This window comes from Taudactylus pleione, unplaced genomic scaffold, assembly GCF_031769625.1.
Source record: "Taudactylus pleione unplaced genomic scaffold, aTauple2 ptg000757l, whole genome shotgun sequence".
In the NCBI taxonomy this organism is placed as follows: Eukaryota; Metazoa; Chordata; class Amphibia; order Anura; family Myobatrachidae; genus Taudactylus; species Taudactylus pleione.
Window position 1 is genome coordinate 4,943,498 of NW_028285159.1, and position 17,681 is coordinate 4,961,178.

The 17,681-nt window shown below is 41.9% G+C and overlaps 1 protein-coding gene across 2 annotated transcripts in view; it reads left to right on the top strand.

Annotated features, from left to right (window-relative positions):
• The first annotated feature begins 4,945 nt into the window (after positions 1–4,945).
• LOC148477034 (ADAMTS-like protein 1) overlaps positions 4,946–17,681 on the top strand; it is a 372,270-nt gene continuing 359,534 nt past the window's right edge. The window contains exon 1 of one of the 2 annotated variants that reach the window (XM_088457315.1): positions 4,946–5,049. In XM_088457315.1, coding sequence (XP_088313441.1) covers positions 4,999–5,049 — 51 coding nt within the window. In that variant the 5' untranslated portion in view covers positions 4,946–4,998. The remainder of the gene's footprint in view (positions 5,050–17,681) is intronic. The other variant, XM_088457316.1, reaches the window with a different exon arrangement.

A 17,681-nucleotide genomic window follows, 5' to 3' on the forward strand; every position in this document is an offset into this window, starting at 1 on the left:
ATCTTCTACCATGCCCGACATATGTGATCATTTGTGCTCTGATGTACTCATCATCAGACAGCTCAATTATCTATCAATGTATGGCAATGTCAGATAATTGTGTCTGTCTATATGATGGTGAGCCAAAGGCGCAAATAACGCTGCACTCATATCGCAAACGCCGCAAGGAGGTGTCTATTTCCTACAGACACCTCCTGCTGCATTTGCACTGGCGTTAGACATAATTTCACAGTCGCTTCTATGCGGTTGCACAATACTGTCTATCTCTGAATCAGACCCTTAAGCATTTAAAAAATATAGGAGGGGTGAATAATACCCCTTACAGATATACGACCCGGGAAATTTCCTGCTCAGACCCAGGAATTTCCCCTGTGTAAAATCCCGGGTATTTGGTGGAGACCCCCCTTTCACACTACATAGTCTACCCGGGAAATTCCCTTTCAGACACAAGCCTGTGTTCTGTTTTAAACACACTGGATGTCTGATAATACCTAGTGTTGTAGGTGCTTATAGAAAGCGAGATGACTGCCGTAGCTTCCCCACCTCTCACTTGCTTCTCTGACACGTCAGCGCCACAGCCTAATCTAGACATGTCCCCCGAGATGTGCTAGGGGAGAGCGGGGGACTAGCCAGCCTGGAGTCAGTACTGCCATTCTGTAATGGGTCCCCGGGCTGCAGTGACAGGGGAGGCCCACTCTTGGAGCCAGGTTGATGGCGCTGCGCTAGAGCCGAGCTCGGTGACCCCGTGAAACCCCTGCCCCAGTGACCCGGAGCCGCCTCTTCTAGCATCCTGCCCCTCGCATTGTCCAAGATGCCGGTGAAGAAGAGCTGCTGAGACACAAGTACCGGCCGGACTTCAATGCTGGTGAGGCTGCATCTATGACAGGAGTGACCGTCAGCCGGCCAATCAGAAGCTGCTTGGTGCTACTCGGGAATAAATTCCCGGGTAGCACCATTCAGACATCAGCAGGGTAATTTCCCGGGACTTAAGTCCCGGGAAAAACCCTGGTCGATTGCAGGGGCAGCTACCCGGAAACATGTTCCCGGGTAGGTACCTTTCACACAGACATGAGACCCGGGAATTTTGGCCGAGGCAGGCCAAAATCCCGGGAATCTCAGTATGTCTGAAAGGGGTATAACAGTCAGAAAATTATAGATAAAAAAAAAAAAATCACAAAAACATTATTGGGTGGGGTAAATCATAAAGGAACATTATTGCAACTATATATTGGAGGGGACATTCAGGAATAAAATAGCCCCTAATCAATAATAATAAATAATAATAATATACAGTATAGCAAGGATGGTGGAGAAGAGAATTACAGCAGATCTTCAAATAAATAAAGGGGAGGAGGTTTCCGACAGAAAATGTCTTGAATTCAATAAAAGAAAATTAGGGGGTGGGAGAAATTAGATGAATCAATAGAAAAAATACAGATTATTGGAGGAGAAAAAATCACACCAAATCATTAAGAAAATATAAACAAAGAAGGTTAGAGTGCCCCTGCTGACCCCTGTCCACCTCCAGTCACTGGTACCATATGATAACTAGGATACCATTTGTACTGTATGGCAGTCACTAGGATGCTGTCTGTGCTGTATGACAATTTCTGAAATGCTGTCTGTGCTGTATGGCAGTCACTACAATGCTCTGTGTGGTATAGCATTGTTAAATCAGCATGTCACACATGATGGTTGTGTGAGGAGCCCAGGGGGTGCCTTTTCCTTTTGCAATTAATATAATATGTTATAATAAAACACTTGTGCTTGAAAACACTTTTTAAGGATGGGTTGCTTCTCAAGGACCAGTATTCTGTTCTTGCTCCCCAGGTTAAAATTTCCCCTGAATGTGCTGGAAAAACAAGTCTGAGCAATGGGGGACCCATCTCACAACTTATAGAAATTAAAGGATCTGCTGCTCATGTCTTGGTGCAAGATATCACAGGACACCTCCAGAGGTCTTGTGGACTCCATGTCTCGATGGGTCAGAGCTGATTTGGTGGCACAAAGGGGATCTACACAATATTAGTCACATGGTTTTAATATTTTGGCTGATTGGTGTATACTACAATGTGCTCCACTGTAATTCAATAACCATTTCCATTGCTTATGGAATTTGGAACATGGTGGCTCCACTATAAATCCATGGTTGACATATTATGCAAAGATAGAATGGAGGGAGCTGTCAGAGTGAATGTTAGCATGTGGAAAGGGCTAGCAACAGTACCTTAGTAGGTTTGGCCATGTTCCCTCCAGTTGCACAAACTATCATTAATATCAAATGGGGAGGGGTTTTGACCAGCTGAGTCTTTTTCCTGAGTGAAAGAAAGCCTAGCTTCACCCCAGACTAAAGACCCCGGCTTGTGATATCTACCACTGGGTATTGTCAGTGAAAGTAGAACTGTAAGCCCTAGTCCAGTCCTGTACAGATGTGTTCAGGAGTGATCAGATCCCTGGCAATGCTGGCTAGCAGTAGAATCTCCCGGCATTTAGCTACCAGTATTGCCGGGAAGCTGGGTATTACCTTTACTAAGTAAGGGCCCCATTTATCAATGCGACATACCCTCTTTAGCAGTCGCTAAAGGGGTTATGTAATTCTTTCAATATTTAGCAAACAGAGGTAATCTATGATTAGCGCTGTATGTTACTGCATCACTCTCTCCATCTTTAGATAGCGAATGCGATGCGGTCCTCATTGCTGGCAATGGGGACCTGGCAGCAGCTTTTCTGGCTTTAGTGAAGCCTACCAGGCACTGCCGGGTCCTCGCTGGGTTTCTGTCATGTGCATGCGCATGACACTGAAACCCGTCACTGTAGGCTGCCAGCAACAGATTAAGATGCTGCTGAGGAGGGAGATCATTGCTGGACCTCGCTGGAGGGGTAACTAATGATGAATACCAGCATGGGTGTAACTAGCATAGGTGCAAGGAGTGCAGCTGCTATGTGACGCAGAGCTGAGGGGAGCTTATCTTCCTTGTCAAAGTTACATATGTTATATACATTTTTCACCATTGGGTGATACATAGGGGCCCTTGCAAACTTTTTGCTATGGGGCCATTAAATACCTAGTTATACCCCTGAATACCAGTGGCATATTCGTTAGTATCACTGTTATACTAAACAAAGTATGCCGCTGGTATTTAGATTTGTTGATAAATGGGGCCCTTAATTGCAGCCATACAAGATTTTATACTGCTGCAATAAGTGACAGAATAAAATCTTTGTTATCACTGCTTCGTAGTAAATAAGCCCAACAGTCACATATATATTTGACAAATATGTTTTACATCGATTTAAACTTGTGAAAACACTGTGGGGTCTATTCAGCAATGATTTTCTTACATAAAAAATGCATAAATCATAATTTTCAAAATTTTTATGTAAATCCCCTATTCAGCAATGGGTTAATGGAGAAAACAACGCAATTATCTTCTCCATTAATTCCCATCTCGCACTGTAGGGATCAGCCATTGATCTCTACAGTGCTTTAACGGTTTTTCCTATTCAGCAAAGCAAAAAGTGTTAAATTGCTCGAAAAATCATTACTATATATAACACCATTTCAAAATGATGTTATATGAAGAAAATGTTTTAAATTGCCCGAAAACTGCAGGGACAGAGGGAACATTTCCCATAAGTCCCTGCAGCATCCTGTAACTCCGCCAGTCTCCGTGCCTGGTTTGACCGCCGGCAGGTAAGACCAATTGGAGCCTATTAAACCTGCCGAAAGTGATTGACATGTGAACACAGGCTTAATATTAGCCTGTATACATGTATATTTATTTGCTATTATATTTAAAATGTATATAAACATTTTAAATATAAAAGCACATAAATATACAAATATACAGGCTAATATAAAGCCTGTGTACACGTCAATCACTTTGGAAAGGCTGTAATTGAACTTACCCCTCCGCGGTCACCTTAAAGCCGGTGCGGAGACTGTTTGGAAGCGTATGACTGGGCATGCGCAGTAGCAGAAGGTATTGTTTTCAGAAAAAGAAAACAATGCCTTTTGTAAAATCGCAGGGACAGCGTGTTATCGTAACCGCTGTCCCTGCACAAAATAATGCTGAATAGCTAACTTAAGTTTTAATAATTCATTAAAAATCGTGACGATGTTGCTCGATAATATTCTGGGCAACATCGTCACTTTGCTGAATAGACCCGTGTGCTAGTATGATCAGTAGTATTGTTGCTAACCACCGGCAAATTCCAGTTTTGTATTCAAGTTACACTAGGCAGATGAACAGTATAGCATGAAATGCTTTTCCAGGGATCTGTTGTGTATATATTGTTGTCTATTGTTGCAGTACTTAGACAAGTGGCCACAATGCAGATGCTAATACAAAAAATGTCATATATTCATAAACTAACATCCACAAGATGGAGTCCTTGCTTCTAAAAGTTCACGTGCCTCAGATTTATACTTCAGTTTATCAGTGCCAAACGGTGCACTTTAAGTGAAATAAATAGTTATTACATAGAGAGGTCCTTCACTGCCCATTGCCAGGGAGTGAGGCATTATGTAGACTGTAACTGGGAGAGAGAGTAGCAGAATCATTATGTCATTGCTATTCCTTCACTTGGCATTGCAGGAGTTAACCATTAAAAAAAGTTCTTCCCCCCACACTTCTATTTACAGCTAAAGCAAAAAGAAACAACTTTCCCCACTACTAGAGTTCTGCAGGAGAGTTGAAGCGCTGGAGGCTAGCATGGCGTGCGGCGTGCCCTATTACTCATCATCCGCCTCTCACTCTCATCGGTGCCCCGTCTTTGTTATTCTGCATGTCTGATTAGCGGGAGCCTGATTGGCTGGCTGCCGGCTCACAGAGAGATCCCATTCAGCCCCCAGCACACGCCCCCTGGCTGGGGAGATGGGAGCGGGGCCGGTGTGTGTGGAAGCGGAGAGGCTGCTGCTGCAGTGCGAGCGCTGGTGCTGGAGGTGACAGCAGCTCCCTCATTCACTACTGTCCCAGTCACAGCCCGGATACAGGCATGGAGACTGGCACCCTGCTGCTGCTGCTGGCTGTGGCTTGCTGCCTCCTGGTAAATACCTTTCTGCTTTTACCACTTATTGCAGTTGGAGACTGGTTTATCTGAATATATATATATATATATATATATATATATATATATATACCTATAAAGGAAGCGCTTACTTTTTCAGTGGTTTACCTGCCATACTGGTTCATATTAAGTCTTGGAGATGGTACTAATTACAGCCAGAAGCATTGGATGCCTGAGACAATATACATGAGTCCTGTGTGCAGGTAGTGTCTGAGGTCCTGTGCTGTGGATTTAATGATGGTGAAGTTCTCTGGCAACAGGTTCAAGTGCTCAATAGACTTAGATCACTTCTGTCTTTCCACCTGTTGTGACACTACAAGTGTCAGTATACCCTGCCAACCAGAGAGGATGGGATTTGTAGTTTCACATAAGTTTGCCAAGGTTTGCCTTCCTCTGTCATAGTGGATGCTTAAGGGAAATGCATATGTCTACACTTTATTTTATGTGCAAATCTGTTCAGTGGATTCTTATCACTTTAAAGCAAGTGTCTGAAGCTTGGATAATGGCATGTGGTATTACTTGCAGGGTTAAATCAACACGTGTTTGGCTCTGAACTATTTTTGCCATTGTGTACCTTGCACATATTCCAAATAATCTACAACCCATCCATTTTACTAGAATGTAGAAGATGATTTGGGTTTATTCCCTTTAAGAATTCCTTTTCCCTACATTTTTATCCTTAAGCGGTTGTACTGTAGCTCATATGTTAAAGTAGTTCTGAGCTCCCAAAAAGCCAGCGTGTGTTTTCTTTTTTGTTAACTTAACCCTATATCAGTTGGAAAGTTTCAGCACATTCCAGTGTGACCTTTTACAGCAAGGGTTAAAAGCAAGGCTTGGTCCATTACTAATGATAATGGGATGACAGTTTCCATCAGAGGAGACTCCCCACAAGCTGACTCTTTACATGGGCTGTGATAGAAATCCATTCATTCTCCCACTTTGCAGGAGATAAGCATTATGTATATGGCAGTGATCTCATAACATCACAGTTCTCTAGAGACAGCAGTTAAGTAAACTGTTCGATGTGGTACTGGAAGTGGGGGAGGGGCAAATAGGTAGGTTATGTACTGTGGCAATGCATAGGTTAAGGTATGTAAATCGAGATTACTCTAGAGATTACAATGTACAAAGATGTGTGCTCCAATGGGTACACAAATTGCTAATGCCTCAGACATATATCTCTGGTAAATGATATGTCATACTGTCTCTCTGAATACACATAAATATAACAACCTAACATGTCATAGTATGTCATGAGGAAGGAGATGTACCACAGTGCTACACATCTCTATTGCTTTCGGTAGTTAACCCTTATATTGCTGATTATTTTTTGTTGGTATTTTATTTCTTACGCTGACTCTAGTTCATGTTGACAGGGGCTTAATTTGTTTTGTACAGTCACCAATATGGTTAATATGTGGGGTATATATACGCTAATGCTGCCACAGCTGCGAAGTTGTACGCAGCGGCTGTGTAAATATATGTTAATGTCTCAGCCACTGGGATATGTATAGAGACGCCCACCGGTGGCTTCGCAAATCCAAGTGCGTACAAAGACACAGTATCAGTTGCAGATCAGTCAATAATCAGCCTTCTGAGTAACCCTATGGTCTCTGAATGGCCGTGGGAACACAGACGCCGGAGTCATCTTTACTGTGTATCGGATTGCAGTCACCTGCAGAGATGCACCCTGAAAACCATTGTGGTACACCTGCATTTGACAGCCCCTTGTTGCCGCCCACGAACAGATCTTGCCTGTCAATCACTTTGCAAATAAACCCTCACTGCGAGTAACATTGGTAATAAAACTTGGTGCATGTGCAGTAAGACTCAGATGCATGCGCAGACCTCCGATATAGGAATTGTGTCCATCTCTGAATTAGGCCCACAGTTTGAATGACTATTTATCAGTGATATCTTGTTGCGTTGGGTGCCCATTTAGCTATTGTAAATAACTAAAGTGTCTACAGAGATTCATTATGACTATAATCACTAATGATTTTTTTAAGACAGGCAGCCTGTAGTTTTCAAAGAGTTGTAGAACTACAAATCTCAGCCTGCCCTGGAATAATAAATTGGATTTATTATATCGACAGCAACTAGAAAGCAACAGGTTAACTAACCTTAATCTGACATTCCAATCTGGAGGAGTTAATATGAGTTATAAATTCTTCATAATTCTCTGTTCTTTTTTCTTTCATTTCCAGAAGGCACATCTAAAATACGGTGCCAGTGATACAGTCTATTTGACAAAATTCCACATATTGATTGAAATTATACAGTTTAGGCATGAACTTATATATATTTCTTTAAAAATACTGCACAAATGAAATAATACATTTATGTTTATTAAGTCAATGTCATTTTAACATGCTGCATGCACCGGTATAGGAAACACTCATTTCCTGGGGAATGTAGGTATGTATCTGTTTCATAGCTAGTTTCCTACAGTACTTTCTAAATTGAAAGGACGAAAAACTTGAATGGGTGCCAAATAAGAATACCAGCAAGTAATTATGCTATCTAGTAACTGCTAAGTGGTGTTAACTACAGGTTACCATGCAGCATAAACCAAACTTGTAGTCGGAGCCTTTAAGTATTGTAAAGCAAACAAGTGCACTAGATGGTGTTTGCTGATTTACATGAGAGTTCGCAGCAATATCACCAGCGATTAAAAAAAAAAAAAAAGTTGCATAATCTCTGTAATAACATAATAAGTATAATTCTGTGACAGCTAATGAGGTCTGCATCAGTCAGGCCCTTACTGCATGTCAGTATATGTGTGAATGTTTCTGCAGCAGACAGCATGCTGCATTTACATTGAAAATATTGTTATTACTTATTGTTCTGTCTTTGTGTAGACATAACAGTGTATCTAGTGCGCTGTAACAGTTTGCATGAATGGACGACTTTGGCCAAGGCCTTTGCACGATATATTTTAACTGTTTCTTAAATGTGGATGTTGACATTTGGTGTATGTGTATTTTGTGTTTGAATTTTGTTATTTTTGTTTATTTAGACACCAGCATTAGCACTGAGAAGAGGTACATATAATACTACTAAGATTGCACTTCTACACATTTATTTATTTTAATGATGGCTATAAAGAAAGCTTATAGTAGGTAGGAATTGTTTTATTTTTTATGTGTATTATGTACAGTATAGGTTGATTCATATGTTACTGTGCAGTGTATGCAGGGCTTTATAGCATTGGAAAAAAATAACACATATTGATGGAATCAAGCACACTGAGATGGAAATGATCTCTTCTCCAAAGAGCTGAGTATCTGAATGAGAGGAGTATTTCTGTGGTTAGGGGCATACAAATCATAATTAAATAATTGTACTGATGATTTAATGGCAATGTTCAGGGCCAGCCCTAACCAATTTGGAGCCATTGGCAACATTTTAGCTTGGGGGCCCAATCCTTTTACTACTAAGATGCATTTTCAATCGAAAAAGATGCACAGCGTTACCTAGAGCATTACACTGCCTCTGCTGGCTAGCCTGCGTCCCATAGTGCATCCTGATACCATCTCTTCCCTAGGTAAACCACACACAACCACCCGGTCATCAACATGATGCAAAAGAAAACGTGATTCATCAGCCAGGCCACCTTCTTCCATTGCTCCATGGTCCAGGTCTGATGCTCATGTGCCCATTGTAGGCACTTTTGGAGGTGGACAGGGGTCAGCATGGGCGCTCTGACCGGTCTGCGACTATGCAACCCTATACGCAGTAAAAAGATGCACTGTGTTTTCTGACACCTTTCTATCATAGCCAGCATTAACTGTTTCAGAAGTTTGTGCTACAGTTTCTCTTCTGTGAGATAGGACCAGACGGGTAGCCTTCATTCCGCACGGGCACCACTGAGCCTTGGGCGCCCATTACTCTGTCGCCAGTTCACTTGTCCTTTCTTGGACTCCATTTAATAGATACTAACCACTGCGTGCCGGGAACACCCCACAAAGCCTGCCATATTGGAGATGCTCTGACCCAGTTGTCTAGCAATCACTATTTGGCCATGTTAAAGTCCCTCAGATCCTTAAGCTTAGCCATTTTTACTGCTTCCAACACATTAACTTCAAGAATTGAGTGTTCACTAAATCACAGCCCATGATAAGTGCCATTGTGTGGAGTCTGTATGTTCTCCTCATGCTTGTGTGGTTTTCAGTTTCCTCACACACACCAGTTAATGAATTCTGACAAAATTAACCCTGCTGCGTGCATTTGCACTTGTGTGTTGGGAATTTAATTGCCAGTAACATGTTGCCCAACATCCACACAACAACCGGCTGCGCACATATATGCCAATTATGGTAGTGGTGACATCACAAGTTTCCCAGCACATCTCTGAGATGAGAGCGAAAACATGCAATGCTGATGGATGCAGTGTGCCATTTCAGAATGGCACATCACATCTAGCCGGCCAAATTGAATTCCTTCCTTAGACTGTAAGCTCCAATGGTGCAGGGACTGATGTAAATGACATATTGGGCCTGATTCAGAGCCACTCGTAAGCGGCCGCTCGTTCGTTCCGACCGATGTTCGCTCATCTGCGCATGCGTACGGATCGTTGTATGCATGCGCGAACCAGTCAGTGCGGCCGAAATTCATGTGCTCGCAAAATAGCGAATGCCTGATAATTTGAGTGACAGGATGAGGCGTATGTGGGTGGTAACAGGGGAAGGTGTTTGAAAACGGGGAGTGGAGATCCGATCGCAGGCGTGCTTAAAGGTCAAAACGGGCGTTTTATGAGTGTGCATAATTAAAACAGCAGCGTCATTGACCACGTCACTGGGGTTTTTTTTAGCCAGAACTGCTCGCAAAAACCAACCACAAGAATAGCGAGCAGTTCATACCCTGTTCGATGTACTCGATTAATCTAATAAATAGCGGACATGACGTAGGATGCGAGCGGCCAGGGGGCGTCGTTTCCCAAAAAACGACCGCAAGTTTTGTTCGCTCGTTCAGACCTAGAGGCGTGAACAGACCGCAAAGAGCGAACGGTTCATTTGAATAGCCACCCCTATTTTCTGGACGAGCGAGCGCAAATAGCGACCGGCTCTGAATCAGGCCCATTGTTTCAGTACAGTGCTGCATAAAATGGTGGAACAATATATATATTTTTATATATAAATAATAATGATGGCAACTAAACTAAATGATGAGACACATAGGGTTATATTTAAAATTAGTGGTAGTGGGTCTCGAAAAATATAATTTCTTATTGTTGCATGCCACAGCGATAAGAAATTATTTTTGGGAATTATTTAACTAAAAAAAGTCATAGGAAAGGTTTGCATAAAGTGACAGCTGTTGCTATCGTAAGGCTGCACATGCACAGCAACATTTTGTGATAACCGGAATGGTAGGAGCATTATGTTTGCCATTACACTTGCTGTAAATTGATTAGATCAGGGGTCAGGGAACTTTTTTTCCTTTTACCCCAAAATATATTTAGATACGCCGACGTTACCCCCTTGATTTGAAAGGAAGGAAATCATATAGTAGAGCCCCCATATAATGCCCCTGTAGTAGTGCCCCCATATAGTGCCCCTGTAGTAGTGCCCCCATATAGTGCCCCTGTATTAGTGCCCCCATATAATGCCCCTGTATAAGTGCCCCCATATAATGCCCCTGTAGTAGTGTCCCCATATAGTGCCTCTGTAGTAGTGCCCCCATATAGTGCCCCTGTATTAGTACCCCCATATAATGCCCCTGTATTAGTGCCCCCATATAATGCCCCTATAGTAGTGTCCCCATATAGTGCCCCTGTAGTAGTACCCCCATATAGTGCCCATGTAGTAGTGCCCCCATATAATGCCCCTGTAGTGCCGCTTGTACAAAAAAAAACATTTACCTTAATCCCCGCTCCTGTATCCGCCACCGTCCTGTCCGCATGGCGGCTCCTCGGAACTATGGGAGAGACATCATGACGTCTCTCCCATAGTGCGCATGGAGAGAGGTGGAAGCTGGAGTTCAGAAGAGAACTCCAGCCTCCAGCTAACGCGGCACTGCAGGGAAGGAGCCGGGCGCCCGCTGGTAATAACATCTCAGCGGGCGTCCGGCTTAGAGCCTCCCTGCGGCACAGCCGGGCATGCATATGAATCATTCTATATTATAGAATGATTCATATGCATGCCCGGCTGTCCGTCCATTACCCCCAGGAATTTAATTTTTACCCCATGTGGGGTAATTTACCCCTGTTCCCTGACCACTGGATTAGATGATCCTTCAACCGGCAATGCTCTCCCCAAAGGGTTAGAGCAGCTATACCTTCTGTAGATTGCATTATCAATTGGGGCCAATATTTCCAGTTTGCTAAAAGAAGCTACAGTGTAACACAGTCCCCTTTAAGAAAAAATGTGGACTGCAGTATGCAGCATTAGTGTGCATACACACTGTCAGATCTGTCAGATGAACGATTTGACCAACGATTTGAACGATTGAACGATTTCAGACAGTATTAAAATGAACGAAATCGTCCAAATCTGACTGCAAACACATTAGATATTGTTATCTGACATGCGGGAACGCGCATCGTTCATTGTTGCAGGCTCACATGTCAGATTTTCTTTCCGATATGAACGATTGATTGATTTATAAAATCGTTATCGTTCAGATCTTACACAAAATCTGACTGTGTGTATACACCATTAATGTGCAGAACACAGGTGATTGCTCTTAAATTTGCAGGATTTTCATTAGAAATTGGCTTCATAAATAGCCCCTAACAGAGTAATAGGTGCTAAAATTTAACCTAGAAGATATGGTTACAAGTGAACTAATACTACAAATGTAATGCTGTACTGCAGCCTACTGTAATATTTTAATGTGATGTGATTATATGCAAATTTCTTTTGGTATAAAAAAATGAAAGTGCCATCCGCCTAACCAGATGGTGAGCGACCTGGTAAACAGGAGGGAAATCATGCAGCTACACTATTGATATGCTCAATGCTTTCTAAAGTTTACAGTTTATAGGTAATTGTAGACTAGGATGATGCTGGACAAGCAAGAGAGATGACAGATTACGTTTATGGATTCATATGACCTGTGTATGACTGGCATAAAGCAATTCAAGAAGTCAGAGAGGTATTACATTTGTGGATATACACATGGATCATCAGAAGCTTAGTACTTGAGTGGATAAATTGGAGTAGAGCCAAGGGTAAACATGCTGACAGTTACTAAGTATTACATTTGCTTGGATTTAAAGTCCATTGATCATTTCCTATTTTTAATTCTTACATGTTTTGGTGATAAATTTAGCCATTGCCCTTGGATATATATAATGAAATAACTATTTTTTATTCAGGCCAAAATTGTATGCATGCCCAATCTGTCCAATTTTAGCTTAGTCAACCTCTTTGGTATTAAATGACATTTTCTAGTGTCCCATAATGGAATGCAGCAACCATTAAGGTAAGACACACCTAGACAACAAATAAACGACGGAAAAAATTCAAGGATAGCTTTAATCCTGCTGGCACAGAAAATGATTAATAAACAGATAATGGTGAACCAAGTACCATTTTACAATGTGCAAACAGTTCCTTAAGTGGGCATAAGTATGAGTAAAATATCTCATGTAGGCTTCATTCTGTCTAAATGTAACATCATTCCATCAGGCAGACATAGCAAGAGGTCAGGGTGCAGTTAGTGATATAACCCAGATAATGGGCCTTTAAAACCTGATCCCCAGCACTGGTACAAGCATAACATAACTCATTCCTATCTGAGCACTGTTCTATCACTCTCCATAGCAAAACAAAGACCAAGCTTGCTTGGATTCACATTAAATAGCAATTCTGATTTTGCGGCTAGTTTTTAAATATCTACACACAAGCCAACATGATTAGAATATATTAGCCAGGGGCACTAGTACATGTGCCAGGGCAATTACATAAGACTTTGTTTAATAACATACATTGAATTGACAGTCTTCCATCATGGTTCCTCCCTCTATTAATATATAATGATTGAAAGAAGACATCCACGAGGGTACTATGGTTTTACTACACATGTGACCACTAAAGAGCCATGCATGGTCTGGGTTTAATAAAAATAAAGTATATTATAATTTAAAGCATACGTTTAGAATACAGTATCGCAATCCTCTCATGTGATCATATATTGGATCTGCTCCTATCATTCTGGAGTAGAGTAATAAAGCTTCTGCCAGCAACTTGATTACAGTCATGTGTCCATATTGGTAGTATGGCTCAGTTTCTATACTACTAAAAATATTTTTGAAGAATATCATCAATTTCTTTCTTATCACTCTTTTAAGAAATTATTTTCATTTTAATTTTTTATTTCGATGTGCATAAATATAATTATTATTATCTAGTCCATCCCTTGCTCCCGGAATGTTAATCATGTTCCAAGTTACCAAGTACTAGTTTAAGACCAAACAAATCAATAGGTTACACAATCTAATAGTTAGCTTGCTTTAGACATTTTTCTATTTCCATTAAATGCCATATACTTTCCCACAGCTAGACGATAAGGTGCTATTACATTAAGAATGTCTTGTATGGCATACGTGATTTATCTATCCCAAGAAAATACCTAGTAATGCCTTTTGGACGAAGGTCCGCATAGAGTGGTATCTTCTCTCTCGCTTGTGCACAGCCTAGGAGGAGTGTCACCACATGCACCAATAGGAAGCTATTGTCCTGACACACTCTTTCTTCAGCCTATAGTACGCCACACATGGGTACAGTGCTCCATCCTACTGCACTATATTCACCACCACAGGAGTTTTTTTGTACCTGCCCCATCACTCTGGTGATTCTCTAGGATGAACAAAAAAACACCTGGGGCTTTATTCTGAGTTGCACGCAAAGCGGGCGCAAGAGCATCCAACTGCGACAACCACATTTACATACCTTATGCTAATGTGAGTATCAGCACAGCTTCTTGCATATGCACTGTCCACACGTCCATGACACTCCATTTAAACAAATCTTTTGCATGCGTTCACAAGGTAGCCATCCAGTTGACACCCAGAAATACCCGGGATGGGTACAAGATGCCGGCGTTTGGGATCCCGGCGGTCAGAATCCCGACACCGGCATCCCAACAGGGTTAGAATGCCAACGCTTCGTCGGTCGTTATCTTAACCTTCCCCCTCTCCCTACCCTAACCCCAACGCTCCCTCCCCGGTGCCTAACCTTAACCTCCCCCTAGTGCCTAACACTAACCCAACCACCTAACCCCACTACTTACCTTTGGGACTCCAGCGGTTGGGATGCCGGCGCCGGGATTCTGACTGCCGGAATCCCATCTGTCTGCATTTTAACCACATCCCAAAATACCAATATAATGGACATTTCATGAAGCTGACATTATAACCATATTACTCTGCTATTTTTATATCCTGGAATCTGTAATCTATTATTTTTCTACAGTGCTAATCGGACTATTATTACATCATAAGTCTGCCTATTTCATATAGTTCACTTGTCTAACAGTTCAATTATTCAGATATAACCCAGAGACAAAATGTTTCAATTGGTTTAAATATATTTATATTTATGTGTATACTGGAGAGGAAATGAACAAGACAGTCAATGGTCTTGTTCATTATTTGACAGATCAAGTTCAGCCTATTGGAGAAGAGCAGAAATGAGCTCTCTTTAGGCCATAAATCCTGCCAGAGTACCTTGAGGTCATTATTCGTCTTTTCATATAACATACCCTGTTAAGGCCTGGGGAGAATTATGGGCCTCCACTTACTGGTTTGGAGGCAGTACAAATAATCTGACATAGTCCATCATCAATCAGTGGGGAAGGTGGGGGAACAGGCAAGAGAGAATTAATGACATGATTCTTTGTAAATCGTCATCTAGCCCCTGGACTCACTACTTCGCCAGAGGTCGAGGAGTTTGACGTACTCTCTTAGGAATCTGGGGAATTTACCAAAGTTAATGAGTCTTTAGGATTATTATTATTAATAATAAACCTTATTTATAGGGTGCCTCAAGTCTGCAGCACAGAGGGCAAAACAATAAGACAGTACATGGTAAAACAATACAGTACAATACAGTAGTAACAAATAGCACTACTAATTTCAACTCAGCCACTGATGCAAGGGGTGCAATGCAAATATTGAGTTTAAACTGAAACCTTTACCTATTACCATGGGTTCAGGTAGCGGGTCTAGGTCATCTGAAGAAACAAAAACAGAGGACAGGGGCAGAGAGCCCAATAAGGAGGTGTAGAAGAGTAGGTGGCATGCAAGAGAAGTAGGTCATGAGAACAGGAGTGAGGGGGGCCCTGCTCATGGAGGTTACAGTCTAAAGGGTAGGGGGAAGTAGGCAATACTGTTTCAGATGCATCCGAGAAAATATGAGTCAATAATGTTCAATTATGTAGCAGTGACCGGATGGACTCACACTTCTGGGTGGTCTACAGAAGTTATATGCAATTACACCATGATATCTTCACTATGGGTCTTTACTGGGTTGAGTATGAGATCCGGCAGTCGGATTGCCGCTGGTCAGAAGACCGACAGCGGCATCCCAACAGTCAGAATCCTGACACCCATAAGGAAAGAAGGTAAGACTAACCCTTACTCCTACCCCTAACCCTCCCTTCCCAGTGCCTAACTCTAACCCCCCCCCAGTGCCTAAACCTAATCTCCTTGCACCCTAAATCTAACCTCCCCCCATAGTGCCGAAACCTAACCACCCCCTCCCCGCACTCTGAACCTAACCCTCCCCCTAGTGCCTAACCCTAACCCTCCCCCTAAACCCTAACCCTCCCCCTAACGCCTGATACTTACCTTCAGGATGACGGCGGTCGGGATTTTGGTGCCTGGATCCCTACGCTGTCAGGATTTCTGTGCCAGTAATTCGCCCGTTGGCATCCCACACCATGGGATGCTGACTACATCTCGTCCTTATCACAACCTGTCCGCGTAATAACCTATGTGTAAAAGATGAGCTTCTCTGATAAGGTGTAGCAGAATAATTTTCGTCCCACGGCGACACACACACTATAGCCTAGCCATCAAATCATGGTCATTTGTTTACTCACACAACACACCTATTTGCAAGTACTTACTGGAAACATTCTTATTGCAGCCCACTTGATGGATTCTGCCCCCCAGTAGCCATCTTAGAACAAAGTATAACACTTATTTTTGTGTGCCAAATAATTTTCTGCTATAGATAAATAAATAGAATAAAAGCGGACATTTTGGAAAACCTGGAGATGTATTTCATGAATCAGATCATAGTCATTTACTGTTGGGTCACACTTCAACAGCTATTTCCAGAACTTGATTAACAATCGGGGTTTAGTTTTGTTTTTGAAAGCAGAAGAATCATTTAACCCTTATCATTGCACCCCGCTGCTGCTGCTGATGATACTTAAAGATGCAGGTACTTAATAAAAAAAAGAAACCTAACATATGAAGGACTTTACGTAGAATAATTCCATTGGCGCAGTGCTTGTTCTCTGATGCTCTGAAGCACAGGTGTATGATACATCCACACATACTCTTATTCATTCCACCTGTAATTCTATGTAGAGAGCTAGAAAACATGCTCTCTTACTGGGCACTGAAGAATGCTGGTTGACAAACACTGCTCTAGAACATTAAGTTTTAATCACGCAAATAAGGAGTGGTTGGAGAAATAATTTTTTATTATAATTCTTAATAAAAAAAAAACCTTTAATAAACAAGAGTGCAGACAGCTGGCAAACATTGTACATTTCTACAATATGAAAACTATAAAATAAATATTGTACATAGCATTCTCAGTATGAGTTCATTTTCCCCTTAGCTTAGATGATTGCAAATATGGATATATGCAGTATAATATATCGGTCGGAAGTAAACTGAGTATAGTAGATAAAATAAATGAACTGACATTTTATGAGTAATATTTGACTTTTCCAAATGATTTCTCTGTAAGCAGTCATGGCAGCGTGGCCAGGAAGCATCTCCCTATCCTTCCGTTTTCTTATGTAAAACACTATATTAGGCCACGGTGGAAAGCAGAGATTTCTGCATTTCCTTTAGATTCCCCAATAAGGATTTATCAACTTCAGATCTTTGAGAAGCTTATGGAGTTGCTTCCAACACGTTGCCGGATGGACACTTTAACAGATTTTCCTTCTGTTACGCTTTTAATAAAAAGCCAATAAAAACAATCTGAGACTCATTTACTGTGAATCGAATCCAGCTGACATGGTGACCTGCCACTGACATCTGTACACTTGTGGAAGGCTAACTTCATCCCACCTCTATTTAAGCAAGTCTAGTCCTATTTGCATTTGTCCTGGCGCTCTTGCACCCCTTTTTTGTGAGCAATGAATGGAGTGCAGGTGAAACGATCAAGCCACTTTGTTCTGCCATCTCTTATCGTATATAGCAGGAACAGAGAGAGAGCCTTTGTTTGGGTACCATGCAGCACTCAACCCTTCCTATTATTTTAGAAGGCTCTTACAGCATATGACCACAGGTTTAAGTGGAGCCATTGTACACAGAGAATGGAGAACTCCTTGGATCTCGGCCATGGCAGCAAACTAGACGTATCTTTGAGTGGTTAAATCACTTGAGTAATTTCTTTCAATGCAGCAGATTCACTTGC